The 23,994-nt window shown below is 38.7% G+C and overlaps 3 protein-coding genes across 3 annotated transcripts in view; all 3 read left to right on the top strand. All coding sequences in view use genetic code 11, as the record gives it.

The window, feature by feature from the left end:
- The window catches only part of EGR_03483 (hypothetical protein), a gene marked incomplete at both ends in the record, with an annotated part of 3,635 nt that extends 1,941 nt beyond the window's left edge, over positions 1-1,694 (top strand). Inside the window, one exon of the mRNA XM_024492732.1 lies at positions 1,155-1,694. Within this exon, the coding sequence (XP_024352865.1) occupies positions 1,155-1,694 (540 nt within the window). The remainder of the gene's footprint in view (positions 1-1,154) is intronic.
- A 3,812-nt stretch (positions 1,695-5,506) lies between these two features.
- Positions 5,507-12,691, top strand: EGR_03482 (Guanine nucleotide-binding protein alpha-15 subunit; the record flags this gene model as incomplete). The annotated part of the gene is made up of 6 exons (XM_024492731.1): positions 5,507-5,665; positions 5,954-6,648; positions 9,909-10,037; positions 11,052-11,181; positions 11,223-11,382; positions 12,495-12,691. The coding sequence occupies 6 exons, from the start codon at positions 5,507-5,509 to the stop codon at positions 12,689-12,691; spliced, it is 1,470 nt and encodes a 489-aa protein (XP_024352864.1).
- A 6,984-nt stretch (positions 12,692-19,675) lies between these two features.
- EGR_03481 (Kunitz-like protease inhibitor) overlaps positions 19,676-23,994 on the top strand; it is a gene marked incomplete at both ends in the record, with an annotated part of 4,882 nt that continues 563 nt past the window's right edge. Inside the window, 5 exons of the mRNA XM_024492730.1 lie at positions 19,676-19,743; positions 20,156-20,262; positions 20,766-20,851; positions 21,899-21,965; positions 22,694-22,906. Of these exons, the coding sequence (XP_024352863.1) occupies positions 19,676-19,743; positions 20,156-20,262; positions 20,766-20,851; positions 21,899-21,965; positions 22,694-22,906 (541 nt within the window). The remainder of the gene's footprint in view (positions 19,744-20,155; positions 20,263-20,765; positions 20,852-21,898; positions 21,966-22,693; positions 22,907-23,994) is intronic.

The following is a 23,994-nucleotide window of genomic DNA, read 5'->3' as shown; positions in this document are numbered from 1 at the left end:
TTCCTCATAAGTTGCCGAGGGAAGGAGGAAAAAAGGGAGATAGGCGCTCACTCTCATTAGTTCTTGATACTTTTCAAGTGACGAGCATTATCTTTTCTCAGGAAGGATAACCTTAATGGATAATTGTATGAAAATCACACTCAAATTCATTGGCAGTTGATAAATAGTCAATAAACTTTAAATAATGTCTGTATAATATTCTTCACTTCATCCACGTATCTTAAAGAGTGTTTGTCAAGCGAATGGAATTGCTACTGTTTGCCTCCAAATTATCTAAAACTACTCAAAAATTGTATAGAATACACCGCTTCAACTCAGTACAGCATGTCTGGGTATGCTTTGTGTATCGGTTTGATGCAAGGCAGAGGCTTTTATCCCACAGTATTGCAGGCTCAACAACATCTATGGATTAGGTTCATCTTCTCCATACAATAAAGTAAAAAGTTGTGCAGGAAAGTTGCCCCCTTAGGAGACAGACAGAATTTATAAATCAGTCGGCAGGAAGTGTCACTTTCAAGTGAGAAGACTTCTATTGCACTTAATGCTAAGAGGAGATAAGGAGATGAACACGGTATCTCTGCAAGTGATAAAACTTATACGAAAGAGGTATACGGCAGTAAAAATGAGGTGGAGATGGAGGTAGTTGGTGAGATGTTTTATTACGTACTTCTGAAGGCATTCGTCGCATGCTTGCGCCTCTTCGAGGAAGCATTCTTAATTATCTTTTGTGGTGATGCTCATTTCAACGATTAAATTATCCTATTTAAAGAAGCTTTTCGCAATTCTTTAGATAACTTGATAACCATTTCATTTATTTGGTCTACAATAAATGGTCAACTTTAGAATGCTGCTTTAATAAAGCATGTTTTTTATAACATCTACTGTTGTGAGTCTATTAAAGCCTGTTAGTCGAAGTTTCGGCGATTTAAACAGAGGGACACTTAGATGACAAAATGAATTTGTCGAGGAAAACATTACTTTTTGTTTGTTTTTATGGTCTTTCCTTTCAGTTTATTTCCAAAGTAAATGTAATTTTAACAGTGTCTTTTCCATCGCTTTGATCAAAATGACTATATTTATAGTGTGGAATAACAGTCATGAATGAAGCAGTATCTTGCTACGCAAGCTATTAATTTTACTTCATTTGACCACAGGAAATGCCAATAAACGATTCATTCGTGTCCAAAGAGGAGGTAGAGAAGGCGTGCACCTGTCTTCATTGCACCTATCAAAAGCCCATTGTACAGGTCACCAAGGAGGAGCGTAATCGCCTCCCAGTGCCAAAATATGTCACTACCCTTCTTAATATGGCCCTCTTAGCTCTTGTGCTGATCCTCATCTTCGGCACAGTGCTGGGTTTCTGTCTGAACAACAAAGACAAGGCAATGATCCTCTTCCTCACCCGCACCCGTAAACGCAAACGCGAACGTGAGGAGGCATTAGCCCGAGAGGCTGCCGAGAGAGCAGCCAAGGAGGCGGAGGAACAGAATCTGATAAATTGGAACCCCTTCCTCAACCGGTATGGTATGCTGGCTGGAAGTGGCGCAGTGGGCGGCTTTGGACCCTTCTCAGCCCGTTTGCCAATGGGAAATATCGATAGCACAGGTGGTGGACAATTCAGAGGCCCGCAGTATTCGACGGCCGCCAATCAGGAGGGACAAAAAGGTGCCGGACGCAAACGTGGAGGTCGTTGATTTTGTATACGCTCATTTGCTACAGATACAGATCAGATATGCTGCCATTATTTTGCCGTGTTCATGTGTTGTCTTTTAATAAAAAATAATGGCAGGAGATGAATTTTTGCTTCTTCTTTTCGCCTTGAACCTTTAAAACACACCCTTGAGGAGTTATTTATTGTAATACTAATATTTCTACACAAGGTAGTTGATGAAGAATTAAATGGAGAAAATGAGTTTAGTTCGTGTCAAAACGCTACAAAAATATGCTCTTTAATGCAAGAAAACCAGCAAATATAGTATTTTTTACATGATAGCACCATAGGCTCCAAATAAACAAATGTAATAAGCCTTACAGTTGACGCTTTCCTTTTTAATTACGTAAGGCAAAAACAGGCCAAATCACAAAGGATTATTAAGTTGATTTGCTTTAATTGGCACTTTCTTCCAACATTCTAGCACAAATTTTCGGGTATCTCAATTGAACAGACACAACTGGAACGGGTCCTCCAGTTCATTCCAGAGTTAAAACAAAATAATTTATTTTACCTTGGTAGCAACGGCATGGTAGTTCATGTTTGTTTATTTGTTCCCTAATGGTTCCTTGCACGATGGCTTCGTCTAGCCATTGCATTCCAATTGCCAAATAAGTTAGCGTGAGAGCTTCACTACTCAAGTTCTAGTCGACGAATTTTGTTTTTCCTTCTCCAAATCAGTTAGTTTTGCTTTTTAACGCAGACGCCAAATGTACAATGAATCTCAAGTCGCCCATTGGTAGTGACAATTGCAATACACAGCTTGATTTTATAGAACAAAAGCGATTTTCTAATTGTTGTCCAGAAAAAATTCACTCCTCTCAGAATTGGCAGGGATGAAGAAAGTGAGGGGATTATGTCCTTAGTTGTTTTATGCTACACGCATAAAGAGGCATGAATTTAAATTATGATGAGGCATAGAAGGAAACATATTTATCCTACTAACAAGACGAGTTGTGTAGATATAATGCATTCACCGTATTTGCCAGACATTAATCCTCCATGTTTTCTCACTAGCGCTTGAATTTGCTTTGGCACCTCACACTCTGCAGGTGTAGTAGGTCACATTCTGGTATTGTTGCTGTCACCTCTAAACTGCCTGCGCCTTGACACGGCTGACACATAAGGTTTTGGGCAACTCACTCTGTATTACAAAAATTGTCTATGATATCCATCACTACCTCTAATGTAAATAATAGCATCGTTGAAATAAATTACAGGTAGCATCTGCTCGCTCTTGGTTGGCTCCTAACTTAAAGTGCCAAAAAAATCATCGTCTTTTGGTAAACCCAGATTTAATCAAATAAGTTTAACGAAACTTGTTAAAATCCCAAACTGGTAAAGAACTACAACATCCAGGTTGGATGAATTTATACGGTAAAACTAAATTTTACATCATCCATTTGTTCTCGATAAGCCAAACTTAAAACACGAGAAGAATACAACCACGCATTTATGTGTGCATATCAGTAATGCACTTTCGTGATAAAAAGACTAAAAGGAGTACAGCAAACCAGGCAAACATCGCACAAAAAAATGTGGAGTAAGGAGGTGGTCTGAAAACCTAATTTAGTCCTCCAAGTAGACCCTCTTTTCCTTTCCACAAATTGTTGGTGGTTTGAGTTGAAGGCCGAGAGAGGGAAAGGGAGAAGTGGGGGACAGAGAGGAGTAAGCTTGTGCTTGGGAGAGGTAAATTGAACAGGGCAGATGAAGAGGCAGTGAATTTTGCTGCAAATCCAACAAACCACCGCCGATTCAATTTCATCAAATGGTTTATATTTATTTTAAAAACAAATGAACTGCAGCTTCTTACGAAAAACAACTGACCCCCTTAGTAGTAATTTAATGCACAGCACTAATAACGGTAAAAAGTTAACCACATCTCTTAAAAGTGTAATAAATGGGTAACTTTTGGAAGTCAAAGTCACAGTGATTTACAAATGATATTGTCTAGTTTTTTTTCTTTTCAAAAGAATAACAATTACTAACATCTAAGCAATAACTCCTCAAATAAGTACTTTACCTCACGACGCAATCAGTGAAGTGGTACTGATTGCACTAATTGATTGCCACACTACGCAAACGTTGTTGGGGCCATGGTTTTTCAACATTTTCTTATGCATCTTTTGTTTCTTTTTTTTCATTAATTCTAGATGTTGGACAGAGTGGATGCGTTAGCACGTCCCCTACAACCGCACTGTAGCTCGGCGGTGGAACTGCTGCCCTTGACGTTCTCACATTTGATTGGCTTGTCCTACTAACCAATAATCTTAGGGCAACATTTGTCGCGGATATTGCATTCTGCTGGCATTGCGCGTTACGTGGTAAAACACATCTTAGGGTTTACGACAGAAGCGAATCTTCTTATCCATCGCTAGACATGTAGCTCCTCATCCCATAAGTAAGCAAAATGCCATCTATTCAAGTATTATTACACAAATGTGACAAATTTTTGGACCTTACTAATAAAGTTGATGACAACGAAGGCTTTCATTCATTGAAACTATCAATCGAAACTAAGCATAAATAAGTCAAATTAATCATTAATTTTCCTGCACCTTTTTACAAACAAAGATGCTGCTTAAAACTAGGCTTGTGGGGGAAGTAGAATTGCTGTCATTAGCTAGCTAGGCTTGCGTACGAAGGGTAAACTATTTTGACAGTAAATAATGACAGCGCTAGGTGAGTAATTCAGGCTATTAAGGTTGCAGTTGTTTAAACGAATCGTGCATTGCTAGGCTGAGTTGAAAATGCAAACGGATTCACCATCTGTGTTCAAGAAGAGCTTCATTTTTCAACGGAATCTTCGTGAAGGTCTTGTAAAAATGGTAAGTCACCCATTTAGTAATTTCAATTTTTTTGAACTTTTCTTGAGATCAATAGAATAAGCTGGCGAGAATCCATAGAAGTAATTGTCTTATGCGAACCGTCTTTACTTAAAACAAGTATAAACGATTTAGTTATCAAAGCGGGGATGGCATATTAAAAGAGTGACATCCTCCTAGATGAGATGCCGAAAATCGAGCTTGCGAAGCTTTTTGATTGACCAAGAGTTGTTGGAGGATCAGGAACTTCGTCGCCGTGAAATAAGGCTCCTCCTGTTGGGCAAGTTTTGATCAATTCCTACTTTCCCTTTCAAAAGCATTTATCATCAATGTTTGGAAATACTCAAAAAGAATACAGAGATTTTTATATACTACTAACACCAATTCGTTACTACCTGCGCTGTTGTAGGGTTAATTTTGTGATATAATTTATCAATCTGATGAAAGTATGAAGGCGTTCTTTGTTTAAATGGAACGGCACATCTTTTTTCCCTATAAAAAGTTCATAGTGTAGTTTAAAGAAGTACTTTTCTAATTGCTAAATTCGGTACATTGTTGAAAATTTTGGTAAAAATTGTAATATGAGTGTAAGCAGAATTATAAAAAATTATGTTAGTATTTACGTGTGTTTAAGACAGACCAAACTTTGCCTGTCGTTTGTGGCAACATTCTGCTTCCTTGAATGACGTTACTTCATCTTTTAATGGAGACTTCTTGTTTAATCGACATCCGTCATAATAGAATGCTTCACTTCATGAGTTACCTTCATAAAAACGTAAAATACCTCAGTTGGGTAATTTTTTCGGCAAAAAACACCATTTTATCAATTAAGAGGTAAAAATCCAAAATTTTCATCTCATCATTAGAAAAATTGGAAGAGGTTCTGCATTAAAAAAGAATCTCTCTTATGTGAATGGGCTACATGGCTGATTTTATATTCACAGGAAACAGAGGTAGCGGAAGAAGTACAATGGTTAAACAACTTCGTATTCATTACGGTGACAGCTTTCCAACACCTGTAAGAAAATTCCTAATTCCCTTTATTACCGCGAATCTGGCTGATGCGGTGGTTCGTGTCGTCAAGATTATGGAAGACTTGGGGGATGGTATAGCAGATCCTTATGTTCAAGTAAGCTGGTACTGAATTTTAAGTTCCCTTGAATATAATCATTCCAAATTTATTTTATTTACCTGCAAGGAATTGACTATACAACTTATTAGAAATCGGCCAAGCGAAGGTTACACTGCGGCTATTTCATTTGACTTCTATAACCAATCTCTCCCAATGGGGACAACCGCAAGAAACTCTTCAGTAGAAACTAAGGCAATTCACTCCATCATTGAGGATGAGAGGATACGTCAAAATACACCAAGAATGTCAGCACTTTTAAATACCTCTGGACAAACCAACTTACAGCCTAGTATTCCTCCTACTAGCACCACTGACACTCCACTTCACATCAAACTCTCAAAAAGTTTGACAGTGAAGGAAATTCAATCCCTTCTTGGTTCTCTACATCCTGAGGTTGACTGGGCCGAGGTAATTCAAACGGAGGTTTTTAATAAAGCACCAGTTGGAGCGAACCAGAAGGAGGTACTAGCCGCGTGGCTGGAAAACGCCTTCAAAACGGGCAAACTCCATCCAGCTAAAGTGATGGCAGCCCTACAAGAGCGTGTACGCAACCCTCATATTCGAAAGCTGCCGGCAAATATTGCAGCACAGCTTCCGCCACCGAATGAGACTCCACCAACGCCGCCATCTACCTCTGCACCGGATTTGGATAGCAACATTCTCACGGACACCGATGACTGGTCCTCGAATACATCTTTTCAGTCAGAGAAGAAATCACTGAGTGAGGATGATGCTGGTTTGCACATGGACGCGCCGACTGAGGAGAAGCTGGCATTTGAAGATAGGGAGGTGAAACCGCGGCCTTCGTTGACCAATGTATTAGTGGATAAGAAGGAGAGTTTGGTGCAAAACTTTCAAGATTTTAACGTTGTTTCTTTGAGTGGCAGAATGCTAAAGTTGATCATTGATCGTCCGGAGTTCCAAGCAGTACTTGCCAAGGAGACGAAAATTCACTTGGAACTGTCAACTTCCCAAATATAGTAAGTATTCAGTTTCTGAAATATTAAAAATAAACGAAGTCATAATACTAGGCCAGAAAGTGTATCACCAACGTATGGAAGGGCTGTGGGCTGCTGGCATGACTCGGAGGCCATGGCGTTCAGCGGAAATACGGAGGCTGGGCCTTAAGTGCACGCGAAACCAAATCATAGGGTTTAATAAATCATTAAAGTAATAAGTAGCCCTCCTTTCCTTTTAAGCGTTGGCCTCGGCGCTCCCTTTTATTTAATCTCCTGCATCGGGCATTAAAACTTAATCGGTGCTGCAAAAAAAATGCCTACAAAACACTTGGGCCAGTCATTGAATTTGCATGCAACTGAGAAGATATTTGACCGCAAAGTCGCTAATGCCTCTTGGGAATTCCTTTGGATCTGAAGCTCCCTCCTGTTTGGGAACTATATTAGGGGAAGGGAGAATGGGCTGATCATCTTGTAATTCCATCGCTAGTTAAAGGGACACAGGCCTAAATGCAGGGGATTAGGTGTCCTTTCTACTCCTCCTTGCTGTGCTGCTCTCATTTCATGGCTGTTCAACCATATCTATCTCAGTTCTTCTCAACTGGTTGAAAGGTGGAGGTATCGTGTGTTCACTTATTTGACATTTTCACCTAGGTACCGTAGACAGCTCCCGAACAAACTTTTCTAGATGGTTCACTTGTTAAATAACATTCGTGCAGAACATGGGACTAAGATAACTGCTTAAGGTAGACGTCATTTTAATCCTCCTGTTGGAGATCATTACAGATTCTCCCATCCCCACCAGAGGACTTTCTTCCGTCACTTTGAGGTTTAGCATTCGATGATAGACATCGGAATAGATGTCCGCTGCCACTATTGTAGAGAAAGAAAGAAGTCGTAATACCCAGGGAGAAGATGTATTGCCAAGGTGGAGAAGGCTTGGGAGGATTCTGACAGCCCACAGTCTATGCCACCCGGTGGAAGTACAAAGGCAGAGCCCAAAGTATCCGCGAAACCAAAACAAGGAGCTGAACACGTAATCAAAGAATTACAATTAGGTTGAAGAATTTTTCGTTTGAAGTGGAAATAAAATAGCAACCATTCTTAAGTAAACGTTATTCAAGCTTCAAAAATCACAAACCTATGTGAACTTACAATACGGGCATTATAACAGGCCTGTAATTTGTTTTTGATTTTATGGTGAATCACTTCACCTCTACAATTACATTGAGAATTAAAAAATAAATGTTATCCTCCAACGAGGTAAAGTGAATGCGAAACGACTCGGCGTTTGGGCACTTCAAGAAAAACAAAAAAGTCAAAAAAATGATTTTGTTGGAAGTATGCATGAACAAAAACCTCACAAAAAGAACTTTTTAATGAGAGGTTAATTTGTATGGTACACTCTGTCAATTTAGCGCCGGCGTATTCTGTTTGTAGAGCGTCAAAAATTTCACTTTTACAGGCTTCGTTGACAAATTTACACTCTTATGCACACAAACCATTAAAGTTATTGTTTTCACAAACCAAACGACTTTACTTCTTGTGTGCGTGTTTTTAGAGCTGGAAAGTTGTCTCTCACAGAGAGTGAAGGATGTTTCTCAAATTCTGATTTCAGCAAAATTAATAACTAAATTCCTACCGCAGCGTTATACTTCCAAGTAATAAAATGACACGATAGTTTGCGATGGTGAAGTTTCAGAGTGCATACAAAGAGAAGTGGGATTTGCTATTTAATTCTGGAAGAAAAATTATAATTAAAAGTGGCAGACAGAGTTTGCTCCTTGTGTCTAATGAATGCCTTCTCCTGTCTCCATTGGCATGAAGTTGCAGCAATCTTGGAACCTGTTTAAAACAGTAAATTAATTCCTCCAAATAACTGAATTTAGTGTGAGGATAGGGATGCCTTCACACTGCCTCGGTGATTGGCGCAAGGACTTTTATTCTTCACATGTACTTTACTGTCTAGTTGATAAATCGACTACGGGCGCAGTCGGAGAGGTACAAAAGCGAAGGTACCTTACTTTCATGCGTCCGTATACCATGAAAGCAACCATCGCTACACCATTTATTTGGTACCCAAGTTCTCCCATAGCAAACTGGTTTCCTCATCTCTCCTCTCTCTTATTTAAAAATTGTATGACAAATGCAAATATGCGGAATGCGGGTGATTTTTCTCAATGAAATTTTAGGTACGATGCTTCATATCTCATTTTATTATTTATTTATGAACTTTTTTATTTCCAAGTCTCTCTTGGTAATTTTTTAGGAAAAAAATGTTTGCAAAACTAAAGTTTAACTGAAATCCACGAAAATAGGGTGGAAAAATGAACAAATTATAGTTAGAAATGCAAAATCCCAATTGGTAAATAAAATGTTTTTGTTTCACTTTTGACAAACACCTTAAATGAAACACATATGACTTAGATGTGGGTGATATAATGACAACCCACTCTGGAGCTGTCATTCAATCATGGTTCTGTCCAACTTCTTTAAAATGGTATTGTTAACAGTTGGACATTTAAATTCATTGGGTCGTCCCGTAGCCTGCCAGTGAGCAATACGCATAGGTGCATAATTCCGACGGACTCCACTTTCTAGTCGTACTTCCGAAATAAGGCGACAAAGTGATGCTCCGTTTTTTTTTGGGTGGGGGGGGGGGAACATTAATATTAAGCGCTTTATAGTGTTTTCCCATTGGTTAACGAATTCCTCAAAAACTACATCTATCCTGTGCCTTTCAACTATCCGGCCTTAACCTCTTTCTCCAACACGTTATCGCTCGCTTGACGCATTGCTGCTTGACTACTAGAGCACAAATTTTAAGTGATGAATGTTTAACTGACATCAAAATCAAATATTACTTTTAACCTATTCATTTTGCTAATGAAAGCTGCAATGTTACTGATGGCTGGGCATCAAATATAAGTAGTGGTGGACATGCTTACAGATCCAGAGCGTTCTAGAAACCAGATCGTGGTTAGCGCTTCCGTTGAGTTACTCCCTAATTTGGTCAAAATCATTCAAAGTGATAAAAAACTACAAAAAATAAACCACTACAGGGACTCCGCAGCTCAACCAGCGGGTGTGTACACAGAGGCGGTGTTTCAAATATGCTGCTTCACACCCTGGAGGCGCCCGTGTTCATCCACGTGCATAGCCATTCATAAGAAGTAGTGAATTCGAAGCAGCAGCGACGTTAAATGATTTTATGATGGTTTATTGTTCCAATTAGCAAAAAGTAATAATAATTATTATTATGGTGGCATTCTTCCACTTTCTAGCTTTATCAATAATGTCGACAGATTTATACAAAATGACTACGTACCGACACTACGTGATATTCTGCTTGTTCAAATGCCTTGCAATGCCGTTCGAGAATCTCTCCTCCAAATCGGGTCCACTTCATTAAGGTAATTTTATCCTCGTGACTTCAGCATCCACCACTAGCTTTGTTTTGCTCTGTGTGGCAGCCAAAGCAGCTGTCGACAACTACCGCGAATGTCAGTTTCTGGTTCAAATGTGTCATTTGTAAATGAGAGTTGTTATAAATCCTGAAAAGTACGCCTGATCAAAAGGGAAAAGATCTTACGCATTCAATTTAACTTATTCGTTTGGGTTACTCGGACTAGTCTGGATCACTTTATTTGGAATGTGTGCGAGTAGCCAGTAAAAGAACTTTAAGTCCCAACACAGAGGTTTTTTGAGTTCGTTTGCTTTTGGCAAATGTAAACAAGTGTTTGAGGGATGGAACAAAAGAGTAGAAGTGTTTATAATGGAATAACCAACAGCACCTTTACTTGACAAGCACTCCGGTTAATGATAGTCTCCTTTCGTTCAAGTACTTGCTCCTTTTTCCATGAGTCGATTTAAAAAACTCACCAAGGTGGCCTAGACAGTTGAGCATGGAATTCCTTGTCACAAATTTGTCAGTCATCAAGCAATTCGAGGTGTACTGCACATTCTTCTGATGGGCGAGAAAAGCGGACTAAAGGTGAACATGGAAGGAGAGAATAATAAATTCACTGGTTATTGCGATTTGGTGTCTTAAGTGATTTTGCCTTTGTAGACTAAGTAGATGAGGGTATTGGGTATTTCATCTACAGAATCAAACTATTTTTGTGAAAAACTTGCTTTGTGGTACTGTTTTCTACCACCTATCCGACCTCCAAGTGTCACGCAACAAATTTTAAGAGAAGGCAGCTTTAAAGCAGCGTTGAACTCAATGCCGACTCATTGATGGTGTCAATTATTTCAATCTGTCATTTTGTCAAGGTTTTTCGGCTGAATGACAGCCTTATTTTTATGGTTTTGGTTGCATAAAACAGCTGTTAGTTTGCAGTATAATCCTCTTAAGGTCATAGTTTTGAAGGTTTGGAGAGTGGAGTACTGGTCTGATTGACCTTTTTATTCCTTTCTTTTCGCAGGTTAGTTAACGTAGGTGATCAGCGCGGAGATCGTCGGAAGTGGATTTCCCTATTCGAGACCGTGCACGCAGTCCTTTTCTTTGCGTCTTTAATTGATTTTCTAGAAAGAAGTCAACTTCCCGAATTCAAGGTAACATTGACTCTGTTTACGGATGTATTTCGTGAATTTAGACAAAACTAGATGAAAGTCTGGAGTACTTTTGGTTTATTATGGAATCTCTACCCCTATCACGAAAAGACTCCGTTCTCTTTCTCACAAAAAAGGACATTCTTCCAGTACTTCAATCAAACGAAAAGATCACTGTAGCCTCAAACTATCCAGAGCTTCAAGGTAATGTAGTAAAGCTGTTCGGGTAATCTTTTATTTACTAGTGACATGATAACAAAGAGGGTGCAAATCTTGTCATAATCTAATCATAAAAAAGTTATTCTTCTTTTGCAAGGTCACATGGTACAGGAACAGGAATTCGGCACAGGATAAAGTTGCAAAATTCTGATGTGTATGCTATTTCACAGCATAGATGGCAAGCAGTTGTCAATCTGCTTACAACACGTGATGATAGGTCTATATAATTACGCTTTGTCACATTCTTTTTGATGAAAAGTTTTAGCGTTTTAGACGTCTTTTACGTCAATGGCACATTCAACACACGTATTACAAGTGCAGACTGCGATTCTTTATGCTTGGTTCAAGAAAATCAGTTTTGAATCATTAAGACGTAGGTGGGAACGTATATTTACAGACAGTTGAAGTGTTCCATTTAAATATATCCTAGTTGCTAAGGCTAAGGTAGATAAACAACTTTTAGTGATGCTCAGCCGAAGTGACTATGCAACACCGGGTTGACAATTACGTCAACAGATGATAATAGGCCTAAAGGACTACCGACCGATGCATCACTTCTTGCACTTGTGTTGTGGAAATTCGTTGTGCGTTTCGGGTTGTTTGGTGATTGACTTATGATGATAAATGGTTTTGTACGTTAAGACGTCAATTACAGCTAAGTAGTGTCACTCAATAAAGTTCACCCAAAAATTGTGCTAGAGAAACTCCTTATTGAGGGGCAGTCAAAGCAAACGAAACAGTGGAAAGAATGCCTCTATTTGTATGCTTTTGAGATAATACAAGATCTCGTGTCGGTGCAATTATTTGCCAATGAGATTTACAATTTTTAATTGAACAGAAGGAAGGAGGAGAGGTACTGCCTCATCCTCATCCACCACCTTTCCCTGACAGTTTTTTTTTCCCTAGTGCTAGGTATCACCTTGACTTAGCAATCGACATGTCGACAGGACATGTAAAATAGACACTTTAGGTATAGAAGTGATATAGAAACAGTATGGTTGTGGGTTAAATTTATTCAATAACGGCTTTAATTCTCAAGTTTGTGTTCCACCAAAATAGACTTAAAAATTGTGATGATGATCACCTTCTCGTTTTAGAATTTAAAGATCCAGAAACGTGCATTGCTACACAGCGCAATCTATATCTGTCCAAGCACAAGGAAAGGGGTCAAAAAACGGGTCGTGTTTTTATCCACTCAGTGTGCCTTCTTGATATTGATGAAATGAAGGCCAAGTCTAGAAGCGCCCTCAAAGGTGTGCTCGATTCAAACTTCCGACGCCATGCGATGTTTTAGATGAAGCATCAAACAAGCACGCCGCTACTTCCTTTCTACTTTTTATAATCTGCGCCTCTACATATATATATATATATATACATATATATCAGTGAAGAAATATCTAAAGCTGTATGCATCACATCTTGAACCCATTTTATCATTATTGACATAAATTTGTTCCGTTTTGAATGGACATGGGATTGTTTTCTACATAAAATCTCAACTGTCCGCAAAGATTTTACATACAGTTTTTTTTTATTTATATGTATGTCTTTACAACTTCTGCATCCACTAATTCTTCACACCAATAAATTAATGACTCAAAATATAAAGGTATTTTACGGTCCTCTAGCTAAAAAAGATACTTCTATTCCTATTATGTAATTAATTAATTTTTTGTTTGTTCATGTCCAGGTATCAAATATCTACTTATTTGCATTAAGTAAAATGAATTGGAGGGAAGTCAAAGGGTTGAAGTAAATTTACTCAAATTGGGAAATGAGGGGGTAGCCGTTTCGTGGGTGTGTGGTTATCATCCAAGAAACTCCGGTTGAGGCAATGGGAACGCATTGTAGAGTTCATCAGAATTCATGAAACCAAGGTGATTGCGCCGATCTTAATTCGCCTTCCATAAGTGTAAATGGCAAATTACCTCTTTTGAAATTTTCTCTCAAGTATTCAAGGTAGGGGTCAATCAATTCATCTTCTTCGGCAATTATTGTTGGATCACCTTAAAGGTAATTAACTAGATTTTAGGGAATTTAAAGCAGGTTATATGTGTCATACTGAATTTACTACTACAATTGCGGGAGTTTAGGCAGTGCCCTCGAAGTTAGAGTTAAGGCGACTTTTCATATGCTTGTAAAAAGGTTGACTCGATCCTAATCGGCAGGCAAAAGTAATCAAAAGTTGGATTCACTAAATGGCTTCAATTAGAAGAAGTAGACAAGAGGTGGATGCAAACTAAATTATTCACGTACCGTACAGAAGATACATTGGTACTGGCTCGTCCACTGAAAGAGCCTTCGGTTTAGAGGGTGATGCGAATGCAATAACTGCAGCCAAGATCAGCTGAAATACTACAAAATTCATTGACATCTCTAAAATACAAATTCTAGTTTCACTTTTTCCGGTTCGAAAGATTGATGCAAATATTTGCAGCTGAAAACAAACTGGGGAGTGATAAACAGAAGGCATTCCATGCAACAATGCCATTATTATATACGCATATTTTTCTGGGTAGTTTTCATTCCATTTGTAAATGGTAAAGTATGGGATTAGTAGTAACTTCACTGTTCTTAATGGCAGAATAAGAAGGCGACAGTACTAAAGAAGAGTATTATCCTTCCCTTTTACTGATGAATCAATTATTTTAAGTGAACTCTGACATTTTGGGTCAACTAATTTTTGGAAACCTTAAATTTGTTGCATTTAAATTAGTGAGTTTTTTATAGTGAACCTAAAAGTAAACAGCTAAAGCGCGTAATGTACGAAGTTCTGTTTAAATTAGCATGATACTTGGGATGGGGTTCCGCCTCGCCAACAAATTAGGGACGTAGAATAAGTCATGTAGTGCCTTTAAATCTGAAATTCTTTCATTTCTACAAACTTATTTTAGTCTCAGTTTGGTTATCTACAAATTGCGCAGATTGAAGTAGGAAAAACGACTCATCCTTAACCCTTAATCCTTATGCAAGAATATTTATTGTTTGATATCTCAAATGGTTACGGGGACGAAAATTGGTCTGGTTTTTTCAATTTCGACACTAAAAATGGTTTATTTAATTTGGTAAGGTCAACACTTGTTATTAATGAAAAACTACTGGCCAAAAAAGATACCGTAGATATTGGAATTTATGCCCAACCATCACAAGACTTTGAGGGGGCTAGAAGCGTCTGTGTGTCAATAATTATTAGGTAATCTAAGTAGCTTCGATGAGGAATATTATAAACCATCCTACTGATAAAAGGACATTACATGGTTGTGATACCCATGAAATAGGTTTGGTAATAAATAATAACTATTAACGCTCACCCACAAAATATTATTGTAAATAAATCATTGAAAATCAGGCGCAGTTTAAATACGTTTTAATTAGACTATTTTAACCAATCACATCTTGGTCATTTCTATTGGTTTAAGACAGTTAGCTGGGAAGTTTATTAGAGACGGGAATTTGTAAAATCCAAAATCGACTTTTTAAACGTAAATTTTGCAGAAGTTTTTCAAAAATGGAAGAGAGACTTAAAATGCAGCACCGGTTCATCATCGTTTAGTGGGTTTTCATCCTTGGGGGATTCTTATAAAGAGAGGTCGCCATGTAAATGTAGGCTCAACAATTTTTGCGCTAAAGACATGTTCAATTTGACACGACAATTTTGACCCATGTGCTGTCCCACGTGCACATATATGCAATAAGCGCAAGTGAGTAAGCCATTCTGCATAATTTAAACACCAATTTTTTTTTATAACCTATAACCATGTTTTGGTGCACTTCCCCATACCTTGAATGCTTCGCACACAATGTAAGTCTAAATCGATGTGACCAAACAAACCTTATGTAGTATTTCCGAGTCTGCAGTTTTATGTCTGGGTCGAGGAAATAGGTAAGTTGGCTGGAAACCCTATATATTTTCCAAAATACATATATTAGTTTTCTAGGAAATTGAATTTAATCCCCTTTATGTGAATCAGCAAAGTTAGTCAAATTCACCCACCTACCATCTAGAAGCATCCCTTAGAATTACTCTTTTCGCAGTCTTTAAGGAGTAAATGTTTATCAAAAAGTTTCATTATTAAATTAGGCATTTCTTTAAGGAAAATTTCACAGTTAAAAGTTCAACCAACGCCTTAATGGGTTTTAAACAGATGATGGATTTTTTGATGAGCATCTTACTTAATAGTCAATTAAATCCTTTCATGTCTCTTTGATGAAATGTCACAATGTCAGTAGCCTAAAGCAACAAAAATAGCATCCACTTGCTATCTTCAACTGATTCTTTTGTTAATAATACTTATCAATACAACATCTTCATTAAATCGCTTTATGACAGCAGGCCGCACATTCGTACAAACATAGGCTTGGCCTTCCCTACCACGCATGTAAGCGTAACTCCACGGTTATTAAGTCTGAATAGCTCTCTGTTCAAAACAATAACGATGTACTCTTTGTAACATGACGTATCAATTGCCTGATTAAATTGTGGTAAGCATAAATTAAATAGGTTAGCGGCTGCTAGACTAAAAAAGTCATACAAAAGGATCTAGATGTTTATAGATGAAGAGCGTCCATTGGCTTGTAACGTACTTTCAGTATAAATCAAAGCATAATGCAATGCGAAATAATTGTGGAATTAACCACTTTCATGTGATCTTATAATTTGCGCTTACGAATTGTGGGTTATCAGCTTAATAAACTGGAACAGCAGGGCTTTTGCAATTTCACCGATTGTCTAAATTAAAAAAGAAATAATGAATTCTTAGGCTCCGCGGTTTTAGCCTATTGTAAATGAACGATGACTGTTTAAATTAGAGGTGTGGATTCGTGGGGTTTCCAATGCTGCGGTTTCCATTCCCTAATTGGTGACGTGTAATTAGTCCATGTTTTTACCCTCCATCTCTTCTGTACATAGTAGTTCCGTAGTACTTGGATAAATCCCTTTCTTCGTAATTACTCATAAAGTAACACGCCCCAGGTGTATATGGGAGCATAGTCACATTGTCATTTGTTTTCCCCTAACTAATTAGCCGTCAGATACGTGTAATCAACTGCAGTAAAGTTTAAGCTATCCGGGGTTAAATTGAACTTTTAGTGATTTGTGAAAGCCCGATATGCAAATGGGCAGAGACGGAGTGCTACGCAAAGGGCTAAGGCTTTCTCTCTTCCACGTCTGCATTCACAGACGCAGAACAAGCGGTTTGCATAGAGGAGGATATTATTCAGCAGATAAAATGGGTAAAATCGTACCAACAATAGGGATTACATAAAGGTTGGAGTCCATTTCTCACTAATCGGTCAGGGGGTTCGCATGAACTAACCACTTCTACTCTGAAAAATGCATTTAAACAAATACTTACTGTCAGGGCTGGATTTTATCATAAGACATACTGGGTCAGCTTTAGAGTAAAGGAATGTGTACGAAACGGAGTCAAACAGAATAGTTTAAGGTAGATAACAACTAAGTAAATAGACATGCTGTACGCTGGTAAAGTGAATATTGAAAAATGCATCAAGAATAACAAATTTTTGCAAAGAAGTATTTTTTGCGTGTATACGCAAAAAAATGCGATTGCCCTAAACCTCAATGGTCTATAAAAGCCAATAGCAAACCTTACTTGACTACTTCCAAAGCTTATCTACGAAATTGAACTAACAAAGATTCTTTTGGCAATTTTTTAATTACTAGCTACATTAATCTACCTACATTCATTTGTATTTCCTCACTTGCTTAAAAGAAACCAGTCTGCGTTTATAACAAAATTTGCCCCATTTAGAAAGGAAATATAATGGTGCAGAATCCAGTGGAATATTGCGAACACTAAAAGCCTTCTACTAGGTTACTTGGTTTTATTGAACAAATTTTCCAGAAACGTGCAAAAAAACTGACTCGCAGATGATTTGTTTTCATGCATCAAGAAGCCTTAAAATATATGAATATGTGTGCGCTTCGCCTGCATGTTAGGAGGTTCTGTTCTTGAGGCTAATTTTGTCCGACTTCTGCATTGCACGGAAACTCTGTCGGCCTTCGACAGCCGAAAGGGTAGCCAATCTTTGCTTCATCGCAGAAAACTCCAAGAACTTTTCAATTCTTTAACAAAATCAAGCTTGCGCCCGGCAGCTGAATACCTTCACATTTATAAAAATCGTGTGAGTTAGTGCTCCTATACCTTGATTTTGGTCGAAATTCAACTCAATGTATGTACACTAGGTTTTGCAAACACATGACTTGAGCTCCCTCTACTGTCTTTTTTCCCTAAATCCACGTAACGGCATTTTATAGATCGATCAGCTGCCAGGATATACGGAAAGGTACTCGCAACCTGACTCCTACGGAGAGGTCGAATGCAGAGACGATTTTGAAGAGAATATGCTCAAATGGTTGCGGTATGATGCCCAAGCAACACGTCGGAGCTTACAAAATCGAAAAGCCATCTTCTTTGCTCTTGATGCCTCTGATTCTATTAAGTGGTTGGATGAAACTGACGAACAAACTGCCAATAAACAGGACTTTGATACAGATATAGCAGACGGTCAAATTCACCAGCATACCAAATCCAAATTGACGAGCACACGTTTTCTCACGGATGTCCTGAACTCCCATTGTAAATCCAGAAATTTGAACGACAAAGCGGCTCGCCTAAATCTTGGTCAGTTTTCACTAATTTTTATATGTGATTCATTCACTTGATATTCGTACTTAGCCACTTTCTAGCCCATCTTTCCCGATTATAAATAGGCCTCGTAGGAGATGGTGAAAGGAAAATCGTGGGGAAGACGAGTGGTTTACTTGAGGTGGAAGTATTGGAACGTGATAAGATTGCTGAGAGTATGCTTTACCTTACTAAGGAGTTGCAATCGACTCAAGTGGCTCTTGGTGATCGTATACGCGCCGATATTGGCATTTTGAGTGCATCAAGTGCTATAGCTCAGGCCAATACCGAGTCGCTTGCCTCTGTTTCTTGGCGTGTCCGCGAGGAACTGGGACACAGGTTCGGACTCTGTATTTGGATCCTCTTCCTCCTCTCTGTGATCGTCTTTTTTTGGATGGTCCTTTTCATCAGATTCACCCCAAAAGGCACGCTATCGTAATAGGAGTTCGACTGTACTTTCCACACTTTTTTCTCATCAAGTAAAATTGTTTGATTTCTAGATTTTGGGTGAATTGGTGTCTTTGTTGACTGAATAAATGCGTGTCTGCTCTTAGGTATGGTACGTGACGGTCTTTACTAATAGAATGCTATTATGAATAATGAGTAGCTTGTATTAATCCGAAGAGTAAATTTTTAGATTGAAATGGCTTTCAGTAGATGAGCGATTCCGTGAATCTCCCCCCCTCACAGCTTTGCTTCTTTTAGATTGAAGCGAAGTATCATGTCATTGTCCATTGCGTACTATTCTGTCGGTTAGTAATCCCGCATTGAAAATAGCTAGCATTTCATTCAAGTCCTAAGTAGGCTTCATCTGACTTGACGTGGCGTTTTATCATGTAGGGTAAATAAAACGAGTAACAATATGCATGTGTGTATATCTGTCTATAATAAGGTGAGATTTTAGCGCATTTCATTCGTGAATAACTGGGTGTTACTGGTGCACTGGACCCGCCAAATGACTACCTCCACCCTGGGCTTGGTGGATTGGACAAGTTTTTCTTGTACCCACAGGGTGGAAGGAAGTAGTAAGCGCTACTGGACTACCTGAGTGGCTGTGTATATTACTCACATGGACTAAGACGTCATTTAGACGTAAATTAAGTTGCCCTTTATTAAGTCAATTTGAGATATCAAATTGCATATAATTCCATGCTTTTCTACTGAACGAAGGAAGACCTCTTCGTGGTCAGGTACTCATTCCCCCACTTTAGGATCTAATTACTGATACTGCCGCCAAATTTCGCTGCGTTTGCAGTGTTGGCTCAGGCAGCAGTTGTGGGTGTTGCATCGAAACTCATGCGAAGGTAGGATAAACCAATTATCCACAATTTTGAGTGCCAAGGTAACACCCCGCACGCCTAGATCTACATTTGCAATTGATAAGTTGAATAACGTAAGGCAATTTTTGTGCGCTAGGCGCTATGTGAAATTGGTATTGTATTGAATATCTACTCTGCTTTTTATTTATGCCAAACTTTCAGCGATAAAACTGCTTTTGCTGAGGATTTTTAATTGTAAGTTACCTTGGTAGATTAAAAAACGTATTAGGTGCAGACCTTAACTCTAGCAGACATTATAAAAGCTGTCGTCTTGAGATCTGACAGCACAATTTTTTGTGTCACAAGGATCCAATGCTTTCAAAAAAGTCAAAACTGTCCAACGGACAAAAAGAAGCAATCGAAAATAGAAATATTCCCCTGTAAAATCAAAGCATCAATGGGGCGGTTTGCACTTTGCTGTTGAAGATCGGTTAACTCCTGGAATTTCAAGGTTGCTCAAGTGATGCCTCTTACGTTTCGGCAAGTGAACAGACGAGGCCCCTCATCCTCGCACCGTGTCCTTCTCACTCCAAACTCCGTGGGATGTTGTTTTGGGCACCACCAAGGAGCTTTTTAAAAGTGGTTCTTAGGCCTTTTACAAATCGGCGTTGTTTTATTCCTAAAGAGCCCACGAATTTGACGGAATCAGCCTATGTCTACATTAAGCTCTAGCTTTTCTCGTTTCATATTTCTCATGCATTTTAAATCTCTTCACATCAGCAATGTGTTGATTCAGTGAGAACAGTGAAATTTGATACCATTTGATCGTCCTTAAGCATTGTTTTCCTGAAGTAATTTGAATAATAAAACGAAGCAACAACTAGACTCTGGCACACCAATCTGCCAAAATTCTCCTATAAAAGCACAACCAAGTGTTGAGGGTGTCTGCAGTCATAGAAGTAGTCCCTATTTCCTTTGTTGTGCATAATTTCCGAGTAATTTAGAATGTCGCGATTTTGCTCAACCCCACTGATTGACCTATATCACTGCAAGGTCAAGGTTAATCGAACACCGTACATACGCAAGACTTGAACCATTGCCTACAGCCGTCACGTACGTGTACATCGTCGTTGCTCATACCCCTTGATAAACAAAGGTTTCCCCTTTGGTGCCTTTACCTCCTGATGTCGTGGATTGGGAAATCGACAGGGTTCAAACTCACACCCTTGAGCACTAGGCCATAACAGCTCAATTATTTAATCATGAAGTATCTCTGAATTAAAGGGTGATGTGAAGGGTTGCTAGGCTCACGACAGCAGCATGAGAACAAGGGGGAGTATTGTCGTCATTTCTCTACTCTACCTCCGATTTCAAACCTCTGCATTGAGGAGACTGTACAGAACTGGACATCATTCACCTGTAGTTAATTATCTTCTAGCCTTCCTTTCCTGGATTTAAATAGGTCTTGAGAGTAAAGGTGAAAAGAAGGTCAAGGGAAGGACTACTGTTTTGCTTAGTGGTCCGATTTATACAATGGAAACAGCATTTGTCTCCTACCTCCCATACATCAGACTAGTTGATTAATGTAGAGTTAAATACCTCTATAATAAAAAGAATTGAATAAACAAAAGGCACAAGTGACCAATTTCCTGTTAGCAATTTGTCAAGGTTTAGAATGGTTGCCCCTTCACTAGTGACCCGAAGACCTATCCATGTTATGCATTCTCTCAGACCTCCAGCCTCTCCTCCAACTTATGATAAAGTCGCCTCTAACACTGAAACTTGTTGACAAATACAAATGTTAGTAAAAGGAGGGACAACTAAAAAACCTTCACAAAACATTGCCTGTTGTCGTCGACGTTCGTTACACGGGTAACCCAAGGCATGTAATGCTAGCAGAATACACAAAATTCTATGCCAATTAACCCTCCAGTACCCTTCAAGTTTACCTACACGCAACCTTACCCCGAAAAGAGACCAATGCTATCAAGCTATTTGAGATGGAAAAGCTCTGTGCTCTCCTGTGATTTTGCGTTTCATTGGCGAAGTGCCGCGCTATTTAAGACTATTCGAGGTAAACCACGGGCCTGTTATTGTGTGTGCACGTGTATCACAGTGTACTCACACCAGAACCTGCAGGTATGGCGGGAACTAGGTACGAAGAGGTAGGATCCTCTAAAAAGGGCGGAGGAAATAATTGTTGCCTCAAATTTTGGCTTGCGTTTTTCATACTCGCTACTCTCGCTCTTACTGGTGTTGTCCTGTGGTTGGTTTTGGCGCCTAAACACGCTGACAGCTCAAATACACAGACTACAGGTAAATGATCTGCCTAGCTCAAACCATTTCTTTTTGAAGGTCTTCTAATAGATTACTAACGATATTTTGCTGCAGTGATGGCAGCCTTCGTAGATAATTGGAATGCATTTTAACAGTTTTCCTTGATCTAAATCAAATACTTGGTTTTTAAAGAAGTCATTTTAAATGGTCACTAAATAAATCATTTTAAAACAGGCCTACTAATCCGTTATTTAAAAAATAGCATTTTATATAAAGGGGGGAAAGCATTTCCCACCTTTGTTTGTTTCTCCAAAATAGACATTGTATGGAACATCTACATTCATCCCTTTATTTAAGTTCCCATGGTTGAATTACGCATCACTAGGTAAATCGTTTAATTTAATGTGGTGCACTACATTGTTTCCTCGTAAATGTCTGCATGATTATTAACAAACTTACACTGATTTCTCAAAAGTTAGTCTGCCAAACACTGCAGCAACATTCTCGCAAAATTTTGAAATTTTTCTTAAAGAATCTGTGCAATTTAGAAGACGTAGATAAGACGCGTGCCCTACAGACAGCTTCGGGAAAAAGCCAGCCGGGATTGTGCTCCCTACCTCCGGCTCAGGGACCCTGCAAGGCTAACATCGAACGTTACTACTACGATACTACCTCTGGTAAATGCAAGAAATTCGTCTACGGTGGATGCTCAGGAAATAACAACAACTTTATCACGATTCAGCAATGCATGGAGACATGCTCACTTCCACTTGGTAAATTATTTTGACCCTTTATACTTAAAAAGTAAATATCTGACTCTAGATTTATTCACATAGTTTTGGATTTATCTACTCTCAATACATCAACTTTTAGCTCAATCATCCCCAAAGTTTACAACATCGCCTACTTATGTCATGGCGTAGTATTTTTTTCGGTTTTTCAGTATCACCTTCATCTTGAAGTTGTATTATTGAAAATAATTATGGATTTCGCTTTTAATTCAAAAGGAAGCTAACTAGTATTGTAAAAATATAAAATGGTGTAAATATAAGAATGTGTATTTAATTTGCAACAAACACAAAAAAGTTATGTAAATTGACAATATCAACTTAGGTAATGTAATTTTTTCCATTTTTTGCACAAAAACAGTACCTTCAAAACCGGAATATTGCCTCTTGGAAATGGATCATGGCCCATGTTTTGCTTTACTGCTGCGTTACGCTTACGACAAGAAACTTGACCAATGTGTCGAGTTCACCTTTGGTGGATGTGGTGGAAATAAAAATAACTTCGAGACACTTGAAGAGTGCGAAAAAAATTGCAAGAGTAAGTAACATTTTCACTGCTTTGAAATAAAAATATGGGCTAAAAGCATCTTAAATAAGACCACTAAATGCTCAATGGAAAGTGCTACAAAAGTGCCTTTGATTCCTTGATTCAAGTTGATGACACATCTGCTCATTGTTAACTATACAATAGGGCTACTATTTAGAGACAAAAATTCAATTCCAACAGAGAGGAATACGTCTATTTTATCCATAGGAAATAACGTCAAGTTGATAAAGGATGCAAAAAGAAGTGCCTTGATTGGGCTCCTAATATCGCAAATGTTATTCTGAAATTTATTCTATCCACCTTATTTCTCATTTTCAGCTAAGAATATAGTCTAGTACAATTAGCACGCTTACATTCACTTGGAGTAGATGTTCTCTTAAGTGCTTAATCCTTCAATCCCTCGCTACCTATCACCCTTTCACCCTCCCTCCCATAATTAATCCCAATTTCCTCACAGTAAAAGTTATCACAAATTTACTAGTTCCCATAGCTACTTATAAAGTAGTGGATAGGTGGATCCGAGTCATAACTGCTTGATGGGTTATCGGCAGTAGACAAGTTAATATATACGCCTGCAGCGGATCACGCACACTAAACACCACATCGCATCCATAGTCTTGCTGTGCAGCGATGAAGTGGTGCCTCTGTACGAAGCATTAAGTGGTAGTGTTCGTAGTGAGTGAAAGGATGGGGAACGCCCGGTGCATTCCAATTGCACACAATCCATTTCCTATCACAAGTCATTCAGTGGATCAGCATAGATTCGGCAATACTGGCCACGTTTTCGGAAGTTCCACTTAAGGAGTGAAGAACAGACTGACAGTCTGTGATCCTCATTGTCTGTCATGCGTTAAAGCAGATAGCAGTTGATGTGGGTATCAGCCAAGTGTGATAAGTTCACTCACAACAAGTGTGCCTAAAATATAACCTCCACACGTGAAATCTGATTATTCATGGTCAAGATTTGACGATCCTCCATGTTTCCTCTATGTTTCCACCATGTCACTATGTCATCACACACCCTCCAAATACGATAGTAAGATCGGAACGAGAAGGTGGCTCCTCCTCCTCCTTATCCT

This window comes from Echinococcus granulosus (genome assembly GCF_000524195.1).
Source record: "Echinococcus granulosus chromosome Unknown EG_S00018, whole genome shotgun sequence".
In the NCBI taxonomy this organism is placed as follows: Eukaryota; Metazoa; Platyhelminthes; class Cestoda; order Cyclophyllidea; family Taeniidae; genus Echinococcus; species Echinococcus granulosus.
Note: the sequence above shows the minus strand (reverse complement) of the source record. Positions and strands in the feature narration are given on the sequence as shown.